Here is a 24,707-nt window from a genome sequence, read left to right on the forward strand (position 1 = left end):
GCAGCAGAGCAACGAAGAAGAAAAGAAAAATGCAGCAGACAAGAAATGTCCAAGAAGTCACACGGCGAATCGAAGCCGATAAGCAGCTATCGACGGCGACGATGACGACGACGACGACGATAACGATAACGGGTGCGACTCGAGGGACGACAAAATGGAAGACGGGACATCGAAAGGAGCCCCACAGAAATTGTTACTAGGCAATAGCCGGAAGGAGGATGGAGCCGGAAAGAAAGCCAGCACAGCGTCGACTAGGATATTGGTTACTTTTGGGGAAGATAAGTGGAACTAAGCATCATGACATTGGCGGAACAGCGAAAGGTGCCGAAGAAAACAGCGAACGAATATTGATTAGCCTAAACCAATAACAGTATGAGAAGTGCTATAAGTATAAACACTGGTGAGCAAACAAACTGCAATTGTTGGCGTTTAGAAAATGGTACGGCATGAATAAGACGTGATGATGCGGATTGCGACTAAACGCAAAGCAAAATTGATACAGGTGGTTTTGGTCGTCAAATATCCAACAAGTCATCGGATTATAGAGAGAGTGAAATATGGAACGAACAAGATCAAGCGGTGGTAGAACGCAATACATTACAAGCGATAGAGCAAACCTCGAACGCAGTGCTCGAAGCAAAGCTGTAGCCATATGGTTAACGATTAATAAAAAGAGTAATACATAATAAAAAAAAAAAACCGAATATGCGTACCATTTTATCAGAGAGGTTGACGATGAGGTAATCAAGTATCAGCCGAGGCAGATGAGTGCCTTGTTACATAGAATTCGCTTCACTTTTTCCCTAAGACGCAAATAAGGTTTGTCGTGGCGGTGCACCGTTCGCTATTTATAATGTGTAACTATATAGATAATATCCATTCTAGAGTAAGAAAGAGAATGGTAACTAAAAAGAGCTGCATTTACAGCCGGAATAAGCAGGGCCCGAGACGCAGCTGGTGTTTTTGCTCCGCTTTGTTCCTCGCTTCACACCGCCAAGATGACCTTTTTGGTCTTCGTCATGTGAAATCTTCTCTCATGAATTCCCTCAAGACGCTATGAAAGGCCCGTCCTCATCTAGATGGCGAAAGAACGCGACTAGGTAAAAAGCGATTGCAAACGCGTAGAAAGCGCAAAGATTCAGGTGTAATCTGGATACAGCGACTGCTACAGCGGATGGGACGCCGAGGTTCCAAACCAGACCTGACATCCTGACTGTACAGATAACGCGATAACAACGTTGACGACGACAATGACAGAGAAACGTGTCTGAAGGAAATGTGCCCGAAAAGTTTGGTCCATGCCGAGTTCTAGGTGAAGGAGACATGGCCGGCTAGCATATGCTAACGTCCACAAAGGATGGTCCAGGCGAAAGTTGCAAAGGGAAAAGAGGAATCAAGGCCACAATCAGGAGAGTGACTCACAAGAGTGGCGAGAAAATGTATAAGAGAAGCCGGGAAGAGGAAGAAGTCTACTAAGAACTGAGTAGAAGAACGATCTTTTCGTTGGCGACAGGCTACTACACGAGAGAAATTTAAGAGGCGACGAGGACGTCGTAACGTTGGCCGTGTCAGGCCAACGAATGGCTCTTTGAAATAAAGGTAGGAGCCAAAAAGGGTTTTGCGAAGGCGAACTTATGGGGTTGTACGTGCAGGACAACACCCCGCTGTAAAGGGATTGGGCTGTCTTGGTGACAGTCAGTAAGCCGGAAATGGTCGGATCATTTCACGAAAGACGCTGCCCCACCTGATACCGGTTGCGGCACCTGGCAAAAGCAGAGCCGCAGAACGTCGGAGCGCCTTTTCACCGACGCGTGCCTTTCGTTCTCCAAGATGTGTCTATAAGGCATTCTTTCAGTTTACAGTATTGACGCTCAGGGAAGGAATACCCATGCGCCCTTCCACAATATGAGGAACGTGCAGAGTGCACCAGGCACGAGGAGCTCAGGGGAACTGGATGCGAAGCAATCCTGGAGTAGTAAGGGTTCTTATGGAATAGAAAAGCAGATAAAAAAAAGGCATCATACTATACAGTAGATTCAAGCCCTTTGCAAAACCTCTACAGCGAATTGGTTGCTGTGTTGTCCCTGTTGAACATGCCATATTTTTCCTATGTGAATCTCCGTGAGGAGAATACAGCAATATTATACCAATAGCAATATTATTATATAGATATTGAATACCAAAGTTTCGTTGTGACGCACATGTGCGGATCATGCACGGAGGGGGAGGACATGTTTAAAGGGATACAGTTAAGGGCAGAACAACCGTACAACAGCTACACTTGAAAACGGTAAATTAAACATTACGCCACCTCGGCATTTCATAGACGATGATTAAGTAAATCGCATATTCGTCCTGACGAAGCAGCAATCTGCCCGAGCTATATTTTTTAAGTAGCCTTCCTATACGGTAGATTTTGGAAATTTCAAAAATGGTACAAGATTTTTAGACCAAGTTAACCCTTTGTTTTTACTTCTATTCACTTTCTTGAACAATAGTCAGGGTGCAGTACTCTAAAGTCCTGTATACCCAAAACACTAGTGGGCAAATAACGCAGATGGAAAATTTGATTCTCTAAAATACCCTAAATATTCGTACACGTTATTTTCTTTATATGATTAACTGAATTCAAAATCTGCCTCCGTATGGTACAATTATTTTTCTTACGTGTGTTGCAATTCTACAAAGCACTCCGATTCTAAAATAACCTATAACAAACAGGCTCTGCTTTTCTGCAAAAACTTACATATTTTGACATACTTTTTGCTATTCACACGAGAGAAACACACTTAATAAACTGGGAATCAAATTGGGATGGGACGAAGTTAGCACAGTCGATCGAAGAGTAGGCACCTTTTTCAGAAGCGTACTTTTCACCCGTTCACACTCACCATCATGTATTGAATCCGTTTCAGTCGACGCTACCTGATACTTTAACGAAGATGTTTTCGCACAGCCTTGAATAGCAGTTGGTCTGCATTCAGTTCACGTTACCAATACTACAAGCACAATGAGCTGTAAACCTTTCCTTAGGGCTTCTTGTGTTAGAACTTGTTTGTTGCTGGTCGGCTATAGTGAAGTCCGCTGGCGGCTACTGCCGACGCTCGTAGCACCCACTGAATTATACACTTTAGCAATGCTAGGTTCGCAGTATTGGCCGCAACTCTATCGGGTAGGTAGGTAATAAGCACTTGCTTCGGTATTTTGGGGGTCTGGTTTTTCAACCGTCGCTGTCTGACAGGATGATGCCGTAATGCGATGTGCTGGTTATGGTAACACAGCTACAGGCGTTGGCCAGTTTGCCGCTCTGGGAACGCAGCAACAGCCGAATGAGAGCGGAGCGTCCGAAGCAGAGGAATCCCGTCTTGTCTTGGGTCGGCGCCGTCGCATCTCATCCGCTCGCGTTGTGCTGGCTAGTGGGTCACCGGGTGAGAAGAAAACGACCGCTGTTCGTGGACAGACACGTCGAGCGTTGCGCGTTGCGGCTGAGGTAAGTGCTGAAGCTGATGTGCGAGCGTCCGCAAGTGTCGGTCTATCTATGTGCGGCTAGTGCGTTTGTTTGCGTGCTTCGCTTACGGACCTCGGATTGACGCCACAGGATCCATGCAGAGACAGTGGCGACGTCAGTCCTCATGACAGAGACAGTAGCAACTATGAGCAGAGCAAGCAACCGGCTTGGCGTTCGGTTCTTCGCCAGCTATCGATTGGTTTCTTTCTCGTCTTCTGCACTTGATATTGTTGAATTACACGGACACGTATATACAAAGACGCCTAAATATACATAACTACCTTACGTACAAGCAAGCATGCGGTTCAAGTGAGCTAAATTATTCAGTCTCCAACTGTCAATTCGTGGTCGCGACACTGAATTGTTTTTGTTAATTTTACCAGATGGGTGCGTGCAGTCTGTCTGTGTACAGATTAAGGCAAATCACTTCACACAGATTTCGCCGAACAAATATAACATCATAGACTCAGGCGCTTGTAGGGTGCTGTTGTGTGCTGTTATTGTCGCACCTAGGACGTCAACAAGACAGCTACTCTGTGCAAAGGTAACCCATCTTGCATTTCTCGTTCGACTTTTGGTTAACCAGTCAAGTTTCAGGACCAAACATGTATTGACTTGCTGGACCAATTTCAATCGTTGTTATTCATCTATGTACGGAAAGATAATCTCAAACAGATGTCGACAAAAATGGTCCTTGTCGTGCCCTATCGAACAAGCTGTTCAAAAAATGATATTTACAATAACACGATCAGCCATCGAACCTCGGTAAGAGACACTTTGGTATTTGGATACGCTAAGCAGTATGAGCTCGTCGAAAGGAGCACATGCTGGCTTTCGTGATATTCTAGAAAAGGGTCCCTCGACAAGTTGTCGAGGGACAGTAAAATTGAAACCTTCCCAATATTATCATAGAAAATACCCGTAAGTTTGATACGTAATAGATAATTCTACACAACGAAGGATTGGCCAAGTAGCGTATTTTAACAAGAAACTGTAAGGATCATTTAGTCCGTCATTTAATTGTTTGGACTTGAAGAGCTTGTGATAGCCGGGTAGCACTGCAGTCCATCGCAGTTGTTTCTATCGAATAAGTTCACCATATTAAATATAAACTTTGAAATTACTGAAAAAAAGTAGAAAAAGTAGGTCGAACTTATCTGAGACTGGGTTGTTGTAGCTAAATCGTTACAATTAAATATACTAAGCCTAATAATTGAATCATAATTCAAGAATTGATCGATATAGCCGTACAAATTCAGGAAACGGAAATACGTAATGTACAAACCTAGAACCTGTAGTATTTAGCCACAGCCAAAAAAGCAGGATATCGCTCATACGATAATCATTCCACCATAGACAGACGCACGAACAAAATTAGCGGACGTATTCGATAGTGATACACAAGAGAGACCAAGTAGCTAAACTCAGTGAATAATAAATGAACTTAAATAATAATTTAAGTTCTTCACTAACATAGCCATGATACGTGATAAACGACCATTACACAGATACGGGCCGTGTGATATTTACACGTCCTGCCGATTGGACTTAGGCCTCTAAAGAACGGGAAGTCGAAATAGGACAAAAGCTTTGTAAATAGAAAAAATGTGCCATGGATGAGTCACTCCAGCAAGCTGGAAAAGTGCGTCTATAATTTTTATAACAGGGACGCCACCGTACTGCTACGTTGTAATAGTTCAGTAACAGCGTAAGTCTACAACGACTAACTAATAAAAGAACTCACAATGGAATCCTTTTTGGTTGGCCGGATACTCGTATAAGTAGTTCAGAGATTCTGTGCTGGGACGACGCTATATTTCTGCCTCGTACGTTAGTTTTACAGCCAGAAACACACAAATCAATAGAGGACAGTCTTCTGTTGATCTGTGTGTTTCTGTGCATTGTGTGGGGACTGTGTGTGATCTATGCAACATTTTATGTCATATAGCGATAAACGTTTACTAGATAGATCGTTCCGTTGCAGAGATCCTTTATACAATAGAAGTTAACGACTATTAGACAACAAGTTCATGCGGTACCCATACGATATGGTTTTGTGTTGTTAATGGTTTAGTAAATATAGATTGACTTTTCTGTTCTTTTTGCTGCTATTAAAGGTAGATTATGAGAAGATGATAGAACCCAAAAATGCGGCCGAAACTCTCTATTAATAGCAGAAAATTACCTAACCTTTATCAGAATCGACAGCCATATTGGTTGTAGATGTTGTTCCGCGATATGAAGTTAATAAAATATTGACACGTTGAGTTACATTCACTGGCATCCAGTAAACAGCATGAAATTTTTGAATTCGTTTGTATTGGGCTGTAAAGAAATGAAGAAATAATGAAGATCTAGGACCTTCAGCACTCGCTTTCATATTTGTTGCCGGAATTGTTACTGAGTATGGTAGTTTATGCTGGACGCAACACTTCTACATACAAACAATTTATAAACAGCCACTATTGTTTACACCCACCGATCAGCACCACAATGTTTACCAATGTAGTATGTTGAAAGCTAGCTTAACCGAGACCGTTATCGTTTCACAAGTATGCGATAATCTTTAAATCATTCTTCGAATGAACATCATCTACATTAGTACCATCTTTTAAAACGTTTGTGAAAAACTTACGATATCGACTCTACAAACGCAATGCAGCTTATCTATGTCGTACGCAGACCTAAATAAGCTGTCTGCTACCACAGTAGTTTGACAGAGCCGGCAAGCCGGATATTAAGAGTTGACCGTCTGCTCGATTATCAGACGCAACTGCCATCGGTCTCATTCGTAACCTACGGAACAACACGGCACTACGGAAATGACATTCCGTTCTCAAATTGCAAAAAAAACGTTTCCTTCATAGAGGAGACGTCGTCCTTACAATAGCTTTGGCATTGGCTATGCCTTGTTGTCTTTAAGTGGTCCAAAAAAGAATCAGGCTTATTTTTGCAGAGGCCTAGCATCTTTTGTTGTTTTATGCTGGTGACGAGTACCCACCCTTCGCGCAGCTTCAGCGTCGGTTCGATAATCTTTCGAGTATTTGCGAAATTTTACACCCAGTAGGCCATTTTTGAGTCGCATTCTACACAAGAAACAGGCTATCTTTATCTTAGATGTAACACGAATAACTATGTGTTAATGTACCTTGAAAATATTTTGTTTACTCTTTCCCTAATTCGAAGTACAGCCACGTTCTCAAATGAAGTTTCCGGCTTGAAAATGCTTTCCTAGCTTGCAATAAAAACTCTGTTTGCTAAAAGAACGAATTATCTATCGTATTAAATTTATTTGCTAAAACTGTTCGCGCTATGTATTTTCATAGACTGGTACTCGCTAAGAAGAAGAGATACAATATGTACAAGGAAATGTTATTTGCAGCACAGATCCTATCGTGTGAGGATGACATGATAGTTTTTCTATTATTGATTTCATTGACTAACACTGAGCAACCTTATCTTTGTTTCTGCAGCTGTATATATAGCGACATACATTGAAATTTTCCGGTGTAAGATCAAGGTATTATTCTATTTTTCGGGATCCTTGTTTTTTGGTGTGTTTCAAGGACTTCTAAGAGAGACCTTGCTAAATTTAATCCAGTTTCATTTAATTGCGGTGAAGCAACCATATCATTATAGGGTACACACCAGCTCTTCATAATTGGCTGGATTCTAATAAAATTTAGTCCAGTCACTTAATTTTGAATAGAACAGCACCGAATAGGATTAATGCTGCAAAAAAAGACTAATCAAGCGAAAAGGACTCAGCTCAAACATGCACACCGTAGATATATTGTTTTTCGCTCTTAGTTTCCCAGCGTTACTTATTTTTCTCGGTTTATAAACAATTAAACGAACATACCGCTAATTTATGTAGTTCCCAACATAAATCTTCTTGACGATGCTCTTTCAGATTTACTTTTTGTCTCTGTGCCCAACGACAAGACGCGCCTGCGTGCGGCACCGGCATTATCTTTTGAAAAAGCGTTCGAGCGACTACTATAATTGATGACGCTAATTTTACTATCTAAATTTAGTGTGATAATCATAAGCTTGGCTTGGCCCCTTATTTTTCGAGTCCAAGATACTTTTTATGGTAAAAACAGCGTGAACGTGTACCGTTATGTTCTATATCTAGAACAGTCTTATGGCACCACCAAGTTTGATGATGAAATAGGGATATTGGCGTTGTTTTATATGCCTTTTTGAGACCTTTAAATACAACAAAACTGCTTGTTCTTTTTTCATTGGACGTCGCACTTCAGCTAGATGACGGGAGCTCTCAACACGTATGGCTTTCAATGTTTGCCTTTCCTTTGTTTTAACCCATGTGCTCCTCATGGTATATCTGTTCCGGATGTTGGCAAGGCCAATTGTGCTGAGTTAGGTTTCATTGCTAGACTTGTTTCCCGATGTTCCATATGAACGGTCGAGGGGTTAGCTCTCCTGTCCTCTCACTCTGGACAACTGCCATCGCCGTTGCTCCGCCTGCCACTTAAGTAATTTTTAGCAAGTGCCCCTTAAGCACGAATCGTATTATTGTCCAAGCGTACTTTTACGCTATTCAAGAAGAAGAGGGCAAGACGATATTTCCAACGACGTACATTACGGACAGAGCTTTAGAATAACCGGCTAACTTTTATATACTAGAGAGTATATACCATCTTAGCTTTGCATGGGGCAATCAGTAACATCTAAGGCTCTCCGGTGGTGTAGGCTTCTGGAGGATCCTTTTTTTTTACTATTTTTTTTACTTTTTTGCTTTTTAACTATTCGAAAGATGAGAAAATATGTACGAGATGTTAATAATAGAGTTTCTATACGATTAATATTGACTTTATCAGTTTATGCTTTACGCAAAAACCTCGTCAGAAAAGGTCTTGGTTGGTTATTTGTCGTAAAAGAGGGTGAGTTACGCAGTTAGTTGGCTTACCCCAGTTAGATTATTAAGGAACTTGCTATAATAGTTGTTCTTTTAGACTTCCTAATTTGTGTATTTAAGTAATGAATCACAAAAATTATATCTAAAAAAAGTACTTTTTTTATACCTGCTTGCAATGCTTATTCGGTTTTTGTTTTAACACAAATAGAAGAAGGACAAAGCAGTCAAAAACTCATCATAATGATTTCATTGGTAATTGTCATAATTTCCATTTATTTTAGGAGCACATGTGAAGTTTTTCTATCTCTGTATTTTAACCTGTTTAAATGATATGAACCTTTCTATTTACCATATGGTGATTCGCAAATTTTTGCTTTATATTTTTTCTTCTCATAGCGCCCATATCTTTGAAGTTATTGGCACAAAAGTAGGATAGTGGAAACTGAAAATCTTATCTATTAAACGAATTCTAGATGATTATACCAACGTTACAAGCAGAAGAAACTGATAATGCAGTTGTAAGAAGTTGTTCGAGAACTGCAAAGACAAAATGCCCGCCGTATGCTACTATTTTATAGAGAGTGAAAATGGGGAATTTTTACTAAAAGTCGTTCCTGAAGGTAGGAAAAAGACAGCATGATGTTCTCCTATTTTCGGCACCCTCGAATTAGCCACTTATAGCATAGGCCTGGACGACGCGTTTTATTGTTTGTCTTATCCAAATTTATCAGGTAGCTAGCTAGCTAGCACATAAATTCACTGGTGGAAGAGCAACGATTCATTTTTGCAATTTGTAGAATCATCATAAACTTAACCCAGAATCGTTGTCGGGCTATTAGTCATAGCTGGCATCGGTTCATCCGTTATTTGTGGTGGTAGGAGGAAACCTGTTCTTAAAAAAGTGTAAACGAGACTGAAGGTTCGTTTACGGAATATGGGATGACTCTAATAACTTAGCAAGGGCTAATTGCACTGAAACATAAACTTTCTCGTTTACGTCAAGTTCACAGTTTACGCTATGGCTAGTTTACATGAGGCTTTCGAAAATTTCATGACGCAAAGCAGCAGATGCTCGCAACAGTTAAGATTCAAAAGTACTTAAAACAAATTCATCAGAATAACCAATTGCACCTCTAATAATCAGCGATTTCGTTTTAAGGTGTCTGATTCTATAAAAGCTGTTTTAAAGAAGCATGCTCTCTCTGATTAGATGCTCCAGATATGCTCTAACGATTAGTCGTTCTAGGATTTTTGCACTGTTTCATTCGTATTGGACTGCTGTATCTCTGGGATTTCCAATCCCTTTCAGTCCAGCGTTCCGCTAATTTTTTACCTCTTCTTAGGGACTAAATATGTAAATATTAGTTCTAGACATTTTAGAAAAAGTTTCTCCAAGTTAATTTTTCGAAGTATTGTTCCTATTTTTAGAGAACACTTGCACGATATGTTTCCTATTTATCTTCCTGTATAGGACTAAATTTCCTGGTTAGATGCCATGATGCAGTGCTAGCTTCCAAGCAAGGAACAAAGCAAATGATTGTTCTAATCAGTACATACCGTATCTAAAGCCGATCTACAGCTTGTTTATTATGTGTTCTCGCGTGCGTGCCTATTTACATAATGCGACATAAACCAATCAAATATCGAGGAGATTGTCTTTCTGGATTAAAGAATAATTGGTTATCTGTCCGAATTTGAACTCACATCTCTGATCCTGCTTGTTATTGCAGTCTGAGAAAGGTTCTTTGTTACAGGTCGATCGTACGTAACAAGGATGTGGCTGAATAATGTCTAGCAAGGTTTACCTTCCCATTCGACGTATTTGATTCAGTCCTAGTTTAAGCTCATTTCTATCACTGTCGAATGCTATAGTAGAAAATTATTCGAATAAATATAGCTCTACACTCACGCTCAAAAAGGTGCTAAGGTGTTAAGACCTAGCTCCTTCTCAATGCGACCATAATAAAGCATGACTTTTTTTTGTGTATGTAAAACGTGGGGAGTCCTCTGATGAGCAATAATGTTAAACACTGAGGTCTCCGGTGCAACGTCTACCTCACTTGTAGGAAGCTGACGCTGATAGAATTTTTCAGGTACTGTGCCTGAGTTGTCCCGAACTAACAGATATGACGCAAATGTAGAGCTATTTTTTCGTTTGCTGCTCTTGGCTACAGTGAGGAGACAATCTGTAGAGAGTATAAAACTGAAATGTGAAATTATCCAACCGCTACCTGCATTTTTATATCTTTTTGTTTAGTTTGAGTGTGCGAAATCAATCATTTTTCATTCTTGTCCATCATCCTCCCGAACAAGACAAAATACGGACCAAACGATCGTGTAGTTATATAATAAAAACGCCGTTCAAAAAAAGCTCTGTTTCGTATCGTGTTCGGAATAATCATCATAGCAAAATTAATTTCGCTTGTTTATAAGTTATATCAAACGAAAATGAATACATTTCGTAAGGATATTTTCGATGGATGTGTGTATTCAATGAAAGCTCCTTAAATATAACGACTCGTTTGCGAATAAGTAAGTTGTTAATAATAACAACCATAGGTAAATCAATCTGCGTACGAATATAGCCGTTGTAAGTTCGTTGCCAATTCAAAAATGCAAGGATTTGAAAACATTATCTAGTCTAAAGCGCTAACAAAAATTCGTTTTTTTTTTTTTTCCGGGTAACTGGTTTACGAGAAAAGCTATTTATGTGCTTTCGTGATTTTCACCAGGCTGTGTAATAAAAAATATCATGACGAAGTATATATGGTGTCTCATTTCTTACACGGTTGGGTGCAACATATATATTTTCCGATAATATTGCGTATATCTATTTTGCCATTTGGTGCGTGACTACCCTATACGTACTCTCCTGTCGATCATCGAAAATCGCTCTTTTGTGCAACTCTGATGAATTTCCGACTCGTTCACTCGAATTCCTATGGTGGATCTGCAGCTTTGTTCTACAAAAATCCTTCTCAAAGTATTTAAAAGTCGTATGAAATTTGGCAAGGACCGCACAAGGAAGTTAACTAACCTAAATGGGCTGTGAAGACATCGAAAAATTGCTGGCCTTCAGTCATGTTCGTTACACGAACCTCTTGCCCCCGCCACAATAAGTTTGTAATCTTACCCGAGAAGAATTGGTTTTCTCCTGATACAAATGATAGCCGGATATCGGATGCTTGCAAAATCGTTCCCAATCTCAAATACACACAAGTCATATATAAAATATATAAATACACACATATATCGAAATGGATGCCTGTGTGCGCGTATCAAATCACCGGTTAACTTTAATTCTGGAGTAGAAATTTTGACGATAGGTTGAAGCTCTTTAAAATAGATATACTGCTTCTTCCGTAGAACATAATGTTAATATGGGGCATGTTTTCGTTAATCAGGTTGCCAAAAATCGAGAACTTCCGTTTGAAGTTTTTCAAATGGAAAGCTGTTGTTCTTTGCAAGCTCGACAGAATCGGCACAAAATTGTATTTCTAGCATCTTTAAAATTTGAGTTAGCTAATTTTTGCTAAAGAGTTCTAAAATTTTTTAAATATATTGATGTGATGATCGGGGAAAGCCAGATACTTCCATCGACCTATCAAAATTATAACGATATTTCATTAGAGAAGCGAGAATAACGGTAATAGGGTAAGCGATTTGGATTAGGTAAAGTGTTAGGAGCGAGGCCGTTTTTGAGGCCGGAAGGTAACACTATGCGGATAATGTAAATTCGTTTTGGTTTATATTTGAAATGATATGTGTATATATATACACACATAGATAGATATTTGAAATTTTATAGTAGTCGTTAGGCGTTTGTTTAGATAGTAGTATATACGCATGCATGCATGCTCGACTCGAAACACGCGGAGGATTCACGCGCTGCGGTAGTGGGTTTTTCGTAGTGTAGTTAAACTGGGCTGCTGTTAGAAGTTGCTGCAACGGTAGAATAACAACAAAGGAGACGATGTCATTATGAATTCACTAAATCAGAAAAATTAAATTTTAACCGCCTCGTCAAAACGGAATAGCGGAACAAATATGACAAAATGTCAAAATAGCTATAAGTGCATAATTATTAAAAATCTGTAAATTTACCCCAATTTATTAAATTCGTTCACAATTGATTGCACTGAGAAGTGTAGCAGGATAGTCCTACTATTCCAGAAGGTGAGTAGAATCAACGCAACAGAGAAAATGTCGCGGAAATGCTTTATCAGACTAATAGATAGACTACTTACATGAAGATAAAAGTGCACAGAGGAATGGGAAAAGATTTAAAAAATCTAAGAACATTTAAAATTGTTGGAGATGTATAGATCTAATCGAGCAACGAAATTAGTGCAAGCTCTCTTGAGAACTGTAACCGAATAGGTGTGGATCTGCATCCTAGGCATGATCTATGCTTGGTTGAATCAGACAGGTTTATCTAATAACGGCGACCAAAATAACCGGCTTGTATGGTAATTCCTAAGAACATGTAGTTTATGTTAGGCCGGATGTGACATTAATGGATCGGATGAGTTGTACGTGATAAATCCACGAACCACTGTATATATACACAGATATATATATATATATATATATATATATATATATATACAAGGCTTCAAAAGATTATTCGCTATCCCGGCAACAACCAGAAGCGTCATAGACGACTAGTTTACCTTCGCGTCTTTTTGCTATTCCTTTTTAGTTGCTCTTTACATAGGAGAACTCTCGACAAGCAAATTTTCGAGTGAAATTGAATTGTTGAAACGTTCCCCACCGATGATCAAAGTAGAGGAGAGGTAGCGCCGGCTATATGCTAACGGTGCTGTGTCGTCTTCTAACAACACGCCATACCGCGTGGGCAGTACTATAGATCAGGTAGCCAGAGACTTGGGCTTCCACTTATCCAGTAGACCACCTTCTTCCTCTATGGAGCTAGCGGGCAAGGCAGAAAATTGAAAACCTCCGCCCAGAAACAGAACCAGTTCTTTCCTTGACATACCCATACAGAATGTCTGAAAAACTATATACTACACTGTAATTTAATTAGATCGCTTTTTTTTGACAGTACAGCGACTGGTGCCAATTGAGAATATCTGAATTTACTGTGAGAGTCTGTTCTAGCGCGCACCACAAAAAACTTTGGAAAAGATGGTGAATTTAATTTCAAACAGAACGAATGGCCTACACACTATAACCGAAATCAAAGAATATACCTTGATTAAGATCTTCTTGAACAAAGATGTCTACCTTGCCCGGTCCCCAGATCTGATTCGACTACCCCGGAAGACGTAAAGGGCGCAATTATCTGAGAATATGCCACAACAGGGAATGAACAAATATTTGCTAAGATTTGTAAATTCATAGGTTACCGTTATTAATAGTATATCAAGCAGAACGACAGTAGTTTTTAACGTCTTAAATCCTACACATTTTATATAGGTCGTTTCGAAATTTAGATATAGGTTATGTGCAGATAAACGCTTGAGTAATAATTATTAAAAATGTGTAAGCATTTTAGACCATCCCGTATAAACATAGTACGTAAAAGAACGACGCACATCTTCGCGGCGAACAGGGTTTTTCCTACGTTTCTGCCCGCCGGAACAACATCTACCCCGTGCAGAGGGAATGCGATGCCACCTTCTTTGTTTTTTTCTGTCTTGCCTCGATGCCGCCAATGCGAGACAAGCTGCGCTGGCTGACGAAGTTCTCGATTGTAGAAAACGAACGACATCCCCAGCTGTACCTCCTCGCCCCACGTCTTCTATCACCCACAATCGTTACTGCTGTCGCTGTGCCATAGCAATGGCAGCACTACTATGCGCAGTAGACCGTTTTTTTTCAGATTCTTTACAACCAACCAGGCTAGCCTGTCTTACATCTTCTCCCTAAGGAATCGATAATTTTAAGCGGAATCAACTCGCGGGCTGACGTAATTTCCCTGCGCGCTTAAGCCCCACCAGGCGGTACATCAAAAGCCTGTAGCAACCCAGTAACAGTATCATCAGGGAGAGTAGCGCGCCGTAGGCAATGCCGAAACTCAACAACCGGTGGTTCAAGGGGAAGGACACCAGCAACCATTCGAGAAATACAAGAGGTGAAAAAACCCCCCCCCCCCCCCCCCCCAAACGTATCTTGCCTCTTGCGAGGCGAACGAAGACTTAGGTGGCCAAACAAAACAATAAAAAAAAAAAAATGGGATTTGTCTATGTGACGCAATTGCTGCTGCGTTTGCCCTCTTCGTTGCTGTTGCTGTTTCTGGGTCAGACACTAGGAGACGGCTTGGGCGGTTGTCCGTTTTGCTGCTCTCTCTGCGACTATTGGTGTTGTTAACTGCAACTATCCATCTGAGAATGGTGCCGCCTCAAGTAGCTTCTTATTCAGCCAACGAGCTTCTACTTTAGGAGTTTTTTTCTCGCTTACTTCAATGGCATTCGGTTCGATGAGCGATTGTCGATAAAAATACTTCGACATCTGAAAAGAGCGGATGCTTAGAGTGGCAAAGAAAATAGTTGTACGAACAAATTTGGATTTTTCGATAAATTGTGAACGATTGAGTCAGTTAAACATAAGAAAGATTGTATAAAGTTTATACGAAGAGCCAGTGATGTAATGCACAAATGTGCGACTATATAATTGCTAATCCTAGGATCCCGGAATACTCTGAGCTCTGCCTCTTTAGCAGCTGACCTACGTGAGAACAGAACTCGTATTCGATAAATGTGTCTTTGTTTATGTAAAGTATATATATTTTTGATGTCAATTTCGTACAATCAAATTATTTCAAGAGCGTTTCCTTTACATTGTTTCCTATGCTATTTGACCCCCGAAACGAAGTTCAGTATCTTAATGGAATGTCGTGATAAAACAGGTTCACCAAATACCGTGGGTCATGAAGGCGCAGCAGTTCTCTATGGAAGCGAACTTTAGGTCGGTGAAACAAATACCCATGATAGCTTAATAGGTAACGTATCTGCCTACTAATCGTAAGGACACGTTGTAGACAGGCTTAATTTTGTGCTAGCAGCCAGTCAGCGGTCTTACGGAATGCCCAACGCCAATACCGGACATACAACTCGAAACCCAGATGTCAGCGAAACAAAAACAACAATATTTTTCCTTAATTGGACCTGCCGATGACAGCCTAGTAAATTTACGGCTCATTATCAGGTCCACGGGATAAAGTTGGTCAAACAACCCCAAGCGGTAGCAGACGGTGCCTGCGTATCAGCTTCAATGAGGGACTGACGTGCACCTGTACCCATTCACGATTCCCATGTATAATGATTTATGCTGAATGATTATCGCATTTAAAATCACACTCACTAAAACGTTAGATGAAACAGAGCCAGGTACAGAACGCCGCTCACGATTTGTTCAGCGTGCTTATGTAAAAACGTGTCTGTGTTGCACTCCACTGATAGCGTGTTTTTAAAAACGTTATTGTAAGATGAGTTCATCACGATCGCAATCTGGCTTCGTTATTGTACACGTTAGAAATTACCAGCCGCATCATGAAGTAGAGACAAATTACCCGCGCTACTTTCGGCCCATTCGCTAAATTGCAATTGCGTAAGCGGTCAACGGACTGCCGCGTAATCAAAGCAGAAATTTCCTGTAACAGTTGTTACTAGCTGAAGCTAGATATGAGAAATGAACGCTAAATTTTGTTGTGCCAGAAATTTACTTACTGAAACTTCGGAGAGGTAACTATTGATGAGGGATATCGCTGAACTTTCTTCGTCCAGAAGGAGATCCGTAAGGGTTAAGCACAATTACTCTGAAAGCTACATTAAGTCATTGTACCAATAAATTTTAACTAATAGATTGACAAAGTCATTTCGTCGATCCCAAAAAAAAGCATCGAATCATTAGCATTAATGGAAATCCATCAATGTTGGTCACTCTGTATCATAGACTGTTAAAAGACTCCGGCAATCATAACTCTATTAGTGGGTAGGTAATATTGCATACGATGCTGTGTTCTAGTAATGAATATATAGGGTTTAACTTAATCGTATCATTGCCAATACTTTGGCGTTGAATCTCCTTAGAAAAGAAACGTCATTTGATAGGCTATATATATTTCGAAACACTAAAGGAAGCTGACGACGCGATCGGACGAGAAGCGGTAAAGAGTCTTGGACCAGAAATCCCCTCAAGGAAGCTTGTAAACTTAGCCAAGGAAGAATTTTAGCACAAGAGCGTTAGTCCTTTTTATCTGTTGACTTAATCAAGAAACGTTTAATTGGAGTCCTTAGAGCTGTACAATGCAAAAGTAAATCTGTAAAACAAAAAACATGATAGTTAATTGGCAAAACAGAGAACAGTTGCCGAGAATCTACAATACTTTCTAACAGAACGTCACACCGAGCATTGAATTCACAGGACTCATATAGACACCATGCTCGTTCAGGTAAGGCCCTTCAAGTTCTAGCAAAACCTTGAGAGGAAAGCTAGTTTACGTGAAACAGCAGCCGGAGCGTTGAATCATTGCTAGAAATACAAAAGATCATCAGTCCATCCATTCAATATTCGTATTTTATTTGCGCACCGTAAAGATCTCATTGTAACAGTGGTTCCATATACGCTGCCGTTCCCAAGCAACTTTGAGGACTGTTGTCTCATAATTAGATCAGAATACATGAACCAACGCACTTCCCTTTAATGTATTTTGGGGATTTACAAACTATACGGCTTTGTATTCTCTTGGATGGTAGGCAGTCATTTGTCAGAAGATAGCTGCATAGTTCTATCGGCTAGTCTATGATAGTGTGTGCATTATCTGCCGCAATTAATTTTTCTTCATATCTTTTTTTAGAAATTTATCTCTTCGAGAATGTAGCTCTTCCCCATACCGACAGCGTTTCATAGAAACGAACTGTTCAGCTTTGCGTATGTATTTAGTTCTGTTGACTAAGCGCAATATGGTCTTACAGGAAACTCTTTTTTTCTGATACCACAGCATAGGACAGACCTATTTACGGCCATGGGGATCATTTACTATAGGTTCACAATCTTCAGACACGATACTCGGCATCTTTTGATAGTTTTGCTGGATAGTAAGTGCCTAATTGTTAACTAAGAAGTACTTCTATTGCCTAGAAAAGTATATCATGCAGTGTATTTGTCGAGCTTCATTAAATAGGCACACGCATATTATAAGCACACACATAAACCTGAGTCGGTCATGGCTTAATTTCAGCAAGGGTGACGGCAATGAAATCGCAGTCTCTTACTCAGTGATAATGTTGAACTCGCGATAGCTCTTTGTAGCGGATCCCACCCTCTATTTCAAATTTAGAATAGAATTCAGAGTACTTACATTCTCCAAACAGGCAGAAGTAATAAACCGAAAAGCGTCTTTCTTTGACATCTGACTTCCCATACGTCCGACCAATCATATCATTACTCCCACATGAAGTGTTCGATGCTGAAACATTAGTGTCTTATATTGAAGCTGTAATATTGAAAACGATGGTAGAAGGACATTTTGCGGTTAAGAAAAGAGAGGGCATGTTGTTAAAGCAGGGCTTCTCTCTTTTTAGGTTCAAACCAAGCTAGGCTTATTTATATAAACAAATTCTAGATGTCTTTTACGTAGATATAATACTACACCGGCTTGGCTACCTTGAGAGCCCCCTTCTACCGCTTGACTCAAGTTATCTGTCGGATGTCGATCGATCAGCCCAAGAGGAGGCTTTAGTTAAGTGTATGATCATTGTCATCGTTTACAGGGACTTTACGTCAATACATTCTCATTTTGGTTTAGGACATCAAAAGTGTATATAACACAAACTTGGCCGCGACAATCGCAGGTGCGATGAACTACCATTGTTTAAGAATATCCACAAGGTTCACCTACCGGCGGAAGACCATTGACATTATTCAAGTACATTTGCAATATCTACATGTCATACGCAAAAATCGAGATCGCTATCGAGGAAAACGTTCCCAACTATATGCGGATTTAATATTATCAAACGTTAAACGTCAGTCAAGTACCATGAAACGAGACACTCGAGATAAGCTACTAGCATTTGTGTGAGCGAAAAAGCCGAAGTATGTAGCATACGTAGGGCTTGCTTGATGTCTGTGCTTCTTTGTTAGATCGTCTTAAAATAGTTTGACTATATAAATAAATCCCTTCTTCACCGATGTGTGTGCAGGTACACGCTGGCATTATGGCAACGAAATGTAGTCGTCTATGGCTTCTAGTACCGGATGATGTAAACTACTACTAGTAAACAATAATGGAAAACGATAAAGTCGAACCCTTTTTTTTTTTTTTTTTTTTTTAATGATTAATTCGATTAAAGTACTCCCATATGTGTATAGGGTATGTGTGTACGAAACTTACATTCGACAAAAGCTTTTCCAAATGAAGCGTAATACATGGAAAAATATTAACGGATTCTGGTTAAGAGTGCTTCTTAGTACTCTTTTGTCAATAGCAGATTAGTCTATAAAACTATCTGTAGAATAGGACTACTTCTTCTTGCGGTTTTCTACGTAAAAAAAGTCACTGTGCTATGGCAATTTTTTAAATCATCTATAATATAAAGGACGAGTATTCAGAGCCTTCTGATGCGTTGTGGCAGCGTCACGTGTGCAGCCTTGAGACGCGCATACGTATATGACTTCGACATGAGTCCAACATCTGCTTTCGGAGGCTGAACGAAGTAATGTGTTAACGAGGCGATACCGCATATGTGTCTACCAGGACAAGAATATTCAATAAGGGTAATTTCCTCACCAATTTTAACTGGGTTCTATATTTCGGTTATTCGAATTGTCTCACAGAGGCCATTATACCTAAACAAAAGCACTGTTACAGAGAAGCGCTAGAAACGAACGCGACAATTAACTATAGAATCTGACGATCACACCTATTTTTGCACCTTAACTTAGAAGGCTTTGCCCTATTAGTTGCACTTGTGTCGTGTCGCTGCTGCCAGTAACGACGTGGCATTATACAATCGGACCGAATTGCTGCCGGACCTTCGGCCGGTGCACTGGAAATGCAAAATTGCACCACACCTGCGCGTACGGCCTTGAACGTACATCAAGCGTTGGGCCCCATTTCTAGCCGGGAATATATGCAAACATAAATATGCTGTTGTGTCTAAAGCTTGCATATACAAATATAGTAGTTAACCCATTCAGAAAGTAGCTGATTAAAGCTAGCTCTTTACTTATTGCTATACATGAGCGATGTACAGACAACATTCGACGGGTTTCTCATTTATTCTAAATCGGACAAGGAGACTAAGAGGCCACGTTTATAATATATTCTAGTTTTATACGTTTACGAATATATTCTAGAACCGAATCAGCTATGGAAGGCACAAAAGCATTTAGTATGTAAAATGCAAAAAAGACGCCGATTCGACGTAAGACGGCGACGCTTCAACGTAATGCCTAGTAGCTTTTACGCTTCACAATTACGAACTGGCCTATATTGATTAAATTTGGACGTCGCATTATTTTAACGTCTGTAGTCATCTATTCTGGCCAGTGTATCTGACTTGACCATACACCAGACGAAATTAATGAAGTGAGGAAATTTCGAAAGAAAAAAAATCTTCAAGGAAAAAGCTGTCGCACGCGAAAATCAATCGAAGGTAAGTTGTTGAAATCATTTGACGAAATCCCAAAATCCAGAACTTAATGATTATTTTCAGGCGTAGAAATTTAAGTGTAATCTATGTATTATGTATGTATGTTTTTTGGCCCACTAAATAGATACTGGAGGTCACAGGTTTAAATAGTTATACCATAGGTTTCGATCCTTTTTTCTCAAAGATATAGCACAGGGTCCCGGCACAGATATAACGAATTCACGGCTTGATCTACCTGAACAATACTATCGTTAGCTAGAGAGCCGAATTTTTTTTTGCCCAGAATTAGTGCAGCGCTTTTTTTGTACTGTCCTTTTTTTATTACTATAAAAAGTCTCGCTCGGCCTAGACGACGATGCTTGAACTTTGTATGCCGCGTAATAAGGTGAGCTTTTTCAACGAATATCTTTATTACCGTCTGAATGGTACTACGTACTGTTTGCTTCCCAACGACAATTGTTGCGTCACAACTCGCATCAGAACCCGAATGTTCCTTCTTGAAGCAATCATCGTTTAGGCGAAAGCTGTTTACTGAATCTGCCGGTGTTAGAGATTTCAACAGAAAACGAACGCGTCCGCGGTTCGTATCTACGATTTTTATGCCTCAGTCTTGTGTATTTGGCCTCAAGACCATTTCAGACTTCGGCATTAGTGCCCTTGACTTGTATGACCATTAAAGATTATAGAATATTTATCACTGCAGGGTCACACCTACAAGCAGCATGACAAAACTGTTCATCAAGTATTTTTGCGCAACGGAAGACATTACAGCATATGGTTACTGCTGTGAGAGACAGGCAATTGCAATTAAGTAAACTTCAAGCGAAGGAAGTCGTACGTTCAACTGTTGTACTGATGGCCTTCGATATTGCTATCACTTTATTTCAGGTGTAACCAATCTAACTTAACGCCGTGAGTACCCAAATTAGAAGTTATTTGTGAATAGTCCATTCCCATCATGGAAAATCGATTTGATTGAAAAAGGCTCAACAGACGTAAGGGGCCAATGATTGGGTGAAGATTTTGAAACGACAGTTCTGACATATTCAAAAAGACCGCGTAACTAAGGAATAATGATATGTGAGGCCGCAGAAGCGCATGACGATAACGATAAGCTATTCGGTTGAGGTCATGTTCGAAACGAGTGAGCTGGTAATGATTTACAGCTGGCGGCGGCGGCGGCGGCGACGACGACGACAACAATAATTGCTCGAAGCATGCTGTAGTACTCCGGGAGAAAGCACTAGGCAGGCTACTGACAGCGCTGTCGTCTTCGACATTGCTAGGCGTGCATTTTGCAATCATGGGGTCAAACCGCTGATGACCATCCAACGTCCTGACTAAAATCCGATCATGCTCAATCAGCACACGAGAGATAGATGACATCTGAACATGCGGAAACTGCCTGAGCACTGAATCGATAGATGAAAAAAACTTCCCTAATCTTACGCACTGCGAACAAATGGATTCTCGGCCGAGCTAGGACGCAATTCGTACTGTTTCATACGCTCACATGGTAACAAACAATCTGCTATTTTTAACTAAATTCACTTTATAGAAGAAAAAAGAGGACTTACGATCGACATACTAGATCGAATATATTTTATGTTTATATTACTGAAGGCAGTATCCAAATTAGTTTACCGGTTATCATTTTACTTATGCAGGGAGCATGTTTTTAGGACAGCTTGTCCAGTAACATCAGGCCATCGCTAAATGGCAGATAGTTTCATTGGAACTAAATTTTTCATTATGGAAGTTTGTCCCTTCATGCTAACACAACTGATTGTAACTAGTAAGTTATGGGTGGTAATTTTTAATAGCATCACACCTTAGACCCCATCGGAAAAGCCCAGTTCTTTTATGGATTTATATGAACAAAATGTAGGCTTGACAACGCGTCGTTTTTCCGTTCTTCTAAGACAGTAAATGAAAACTCCTGTTTCCAGAATAATTGATAAGACACCATCTAACGCGTAACTTTTCACAAAGCGGGAACTGCATGCTAATGATATTATTATTATTGCGACTTTAGGGTGGGCTTGCTAATGACCACCTTCAGCTGGACGAGCTAGCCCTGTGTATCCTAAGTAAATGGATTGACTACAGGGAGAATGTGTCAATCGAGTTCTTTGAATAGGTCATCGAGCCTGTAGCCAATATTGTTTGGCCTGAATTCAAAAGTCAAAGAGACCGATGATAAAAGGCGATCAAAACGTAATCTAATTTTAAGGGATCACTACGTTCTTGATACCTTTCTAGAAAACGTTTTAAGTCATTGTCAGGGCGCAAGAGCGGCTAACTGAAAAAGATAAAGGAAATATTAATAAGTTGTTATTACACAATGATATTGTGTTAACTACTACCTAAGGAGGCGCGGAATCTATTTAAGAAATCGTTGATGTCTGCGGATGTCGCTGATTGCACAGCTGTCCACAGATGTCCTTTATTTACAACGTTGTCTCCTACTATGCTGGGTAAAAACGTGTTCACCCACCTTCAGGATAACTGCGACTTTGATTTATGGGCCACACTTACTGCCGATATATGTCCGATACCTATTTGCCAGAACGCCTCTTGACTAATATTTCATTGCTTTTATGCGGATAAAACGAACACCGTTATATTAGCTTATTTTTCATGTAAATGGTGCTACCTGGCCCGTTTCAGTGAGGGTGCCCAACTCAAGGGAGAGTGTGTGCCATGCCGCCAGCCGCTGGAAGTGCTTTTCTCGTCATGCTGATGGCGTCGTGACGAGCTTCTTCGCTTGCTATTGAGAAGTACGTGCTGGTCTGAGTTCGAGTCCGAACGTTTGTTTCATGCTGGGAACACAGCCGTCTGATCGATGACCCCTACGGCACAGTGCTTGTCCAGAACAAACTGTCTGGTCTGTCAATATTTAAATATGCATTCTTCAGTTTCAAGTCTGTTTTTACGAGACGCGTTAGCATCAACAAATATATAAATATTTGTTGAAAACAACCTACTACATGAAATTCCAACATGCTGTCGGACATGCTGGACAATTGTTGACTAGAGTATTTTCTTGACGTGCTACCAATTAGAACAGGCTTAGCAGCCGCCGCAGTACTGCACTCGTCTGAGAAAGCGTCAAACAAATTCGATCGTTCATTACGCTCACATATGACGCGATTTTTAGGTGTCTCTATGGTAGTATTATGGAAGAACATCTGTGCTGGTATGCGATGGATTCGAAGAATATTTAGTGCATTGTTGTCAACTTACAAAGACAAGGTTAAAACAGCTAGAACGCCTCAAAATCGATCTAAAGCGTCTGTTCTTCTATATTAAATCTGCGGTTGGAGAGAACGTCTCCTGACGAGAATCGGAATTACGGTTAATCAGCTCAGGTCTGATAGTCGTGCTGAGTAAGATACAGTTGGCAGTTTATAGACACAGGATGGTTAGACGTCGAGGACGTAACGTAAAGCTTTGTAGGCCACATTATGGCATAGATTACAATGTCAAGCTGTTTAATTTAGTTGCGTACAGAGTGAACGCAGATGGCAGCAGCAGCATGAGTAGTTTTTCCGGCCCACTCTAGATGTGAATCTTTACGCTAGCGTTTCAAGCAACTAGGACTACGCTGGCCCGTAGAACACCCATTAATTCTAATCAGGAACCTGGTATTTTCCAACATTATACCTTGATTAAACCGCTTGAATATGAATGTTCTGATTCAGCAGAATTAGAGATAAGAATACAATAGGATACACGGATCTGAAGAGGTACATCACAAATAATTAGTTGAATGCTTGCCTTATCTATTCATTCATTTACGTCCGTGTATCACGCTAGTAGATTATAGAAACTTCACTATTCCTACCATAGACCACCATAGTTATAAGGATATGTCTGTTGTAAGACAAATAGTAGTACTACTGCTATCTATACAAATAACCCTTAGAATATTGCTATGTGTAGAAGTGTTCGAGCTTATAAATGGTCCTTGGCCGTAATAAAACGTATATTTTATAAAGAGGAGCCGCGGGCCTCGAGAGGGCAGTGGCGAAGTGTAGAACGCGTTGAAGTCACAAATGAGATACCGAAGTGACGAAATTAGGGAAACATATGCTCAAAAGAGCTTAAGATTCATATTGCTGCTACAGCTAACTGAAAAGTTATACTCAAAAAAAAAAAAAGCTCGGTATTGAGCACACGTGAACGCGCAAAACTGTATGAGTTCAAGGAATGAAGTTTAGTAATATTACTAAGATGACCTGAGCTTATTAGAAGCGCAGAAGCTGTGCTGTTCTTCGGCATCGCAGTTCATTCACTCTGGCTATTAGATGCGTTTGTCAATGCTCTGATCTATTTATCTAGAGTTTTATTTTGCAGTAAAACTGTGACTCTCGGAAAAGCTAGGGATCCGTTAATGCAGTCCGAGCACACATGTTCCAAATAGCCTAGCGTCTAATGGTAATAATGCGCAATGTGCTTTATGCCTCTGTGCCTAAAACAGGCTCAGTTCTTTTGACAGAAAAACGGGAGTAGGTAGTTCGGCAGACAGAATGTAACAGGTATCCAGCGCAGGATACCTCATGTACGGTTTCAGGACGGTGAGGCGGATTGTCTTTTTTTTCGTAGGCCTTAGTTAGCCTTTCGGCCAGTAAAAATAAACGATGATATATCTTCGTCGTGATAGCATGTTTGTGTTTCTACTATCTTAGGTACC

The 24,707-nt window shown here is 40.3% G+C and overlaps 3 protein-coding genes across 10 annotated transcripts in view; 1 reads left to right on the forward strand and 2 right to left on the reverse strand.

Moving 5' to 3' along the window:
* LOC111266589 (uncharacterized) overlaps positions 1-3,434 on the reverse strand; it is a 35,459-nt gene extending 32,025 nt beyond the window's left edge. The window contains exon 1 of the mRNA XM_022844184.2: positions 2,892-3,434. Coding sequence (XP_022699919.1) covers positions 2,892-2,897 — 6 coding nt within the window. The 5' untranslated portion in view covers positions 2,898-3,434. The remainder of the gene's footprint in view (positions 1-2,891) is intronic.
* A 461-nt stretch (positions 3,435-3,895) lies between these two features.
* The window catches only part of LOC111266591 (uncharacterized), a 38,689-nt gene continuing 17,877 nt past the window's right edge, over positions 3,896-24,707 (forward strand). Inside the window, exon 1 of the mRNA XM_086970959.1 lies at positions 3,896-4,052. The gene's annotated coding sequence lies outside the window, so the exon portion shown is untranslated. The remainder of the gene's footprint in view (positions 4,053-24,707) is intronic.
* The window catches only part of LOC111266590 (uncharacterized), a 44,243-nt gene continuing 28,158 nt past the window's right edge, over positions 8,623-24,707 (reverse strand). The window contains exons 5-10 of one of the 8 annotated variants that reach the window (XR_015313513.1): positions 17,716-17,823; positions 16,082-16,177; positions 13,949-14,864; positions 13,604-13,695; positions 13,064-13,322; positions 8,629-12,332 (exon numbers count right to left, since the gene is read on the reverse strand). Coding sequence is in view for 3 of the 8 variants with exons in the window: in XM_086970957.1 (XP_086827083.1) it covers positions 16,101-16,177; positions 17,716-17,823 (185 nt within the window). In the remaining 5 variants the exon portion in view is untranslated. Of the gene's footprint in view, positions 12,333-13,063; positions 13,323-13,603; positions 14,865-16,081; positions 16,178-17,715; positions 17,824-24,707 lie in introns of all 8 variants that reach the window. The other 7 variants (XR_015313515.1, XR_015313511.1, XR_015313514.1 and 4 more) reach the window with 7 other exon arrangements.

This window comes from Varroa jacobsoni, unplaced genomic scaffold (assembly GCF_002532875.2).
Source record: "Varroa jacobsoni isolate VJ856 unplaced genomic scaffold, vjacob_1.0 scaffold_1101, whole genome shotgun sequence".
NCBI lineage: Eukaryota > Metazoa > Arthropoda > Arachnida > Mesostigmata > Varroidae > Varroa > Varroa jacobsoni.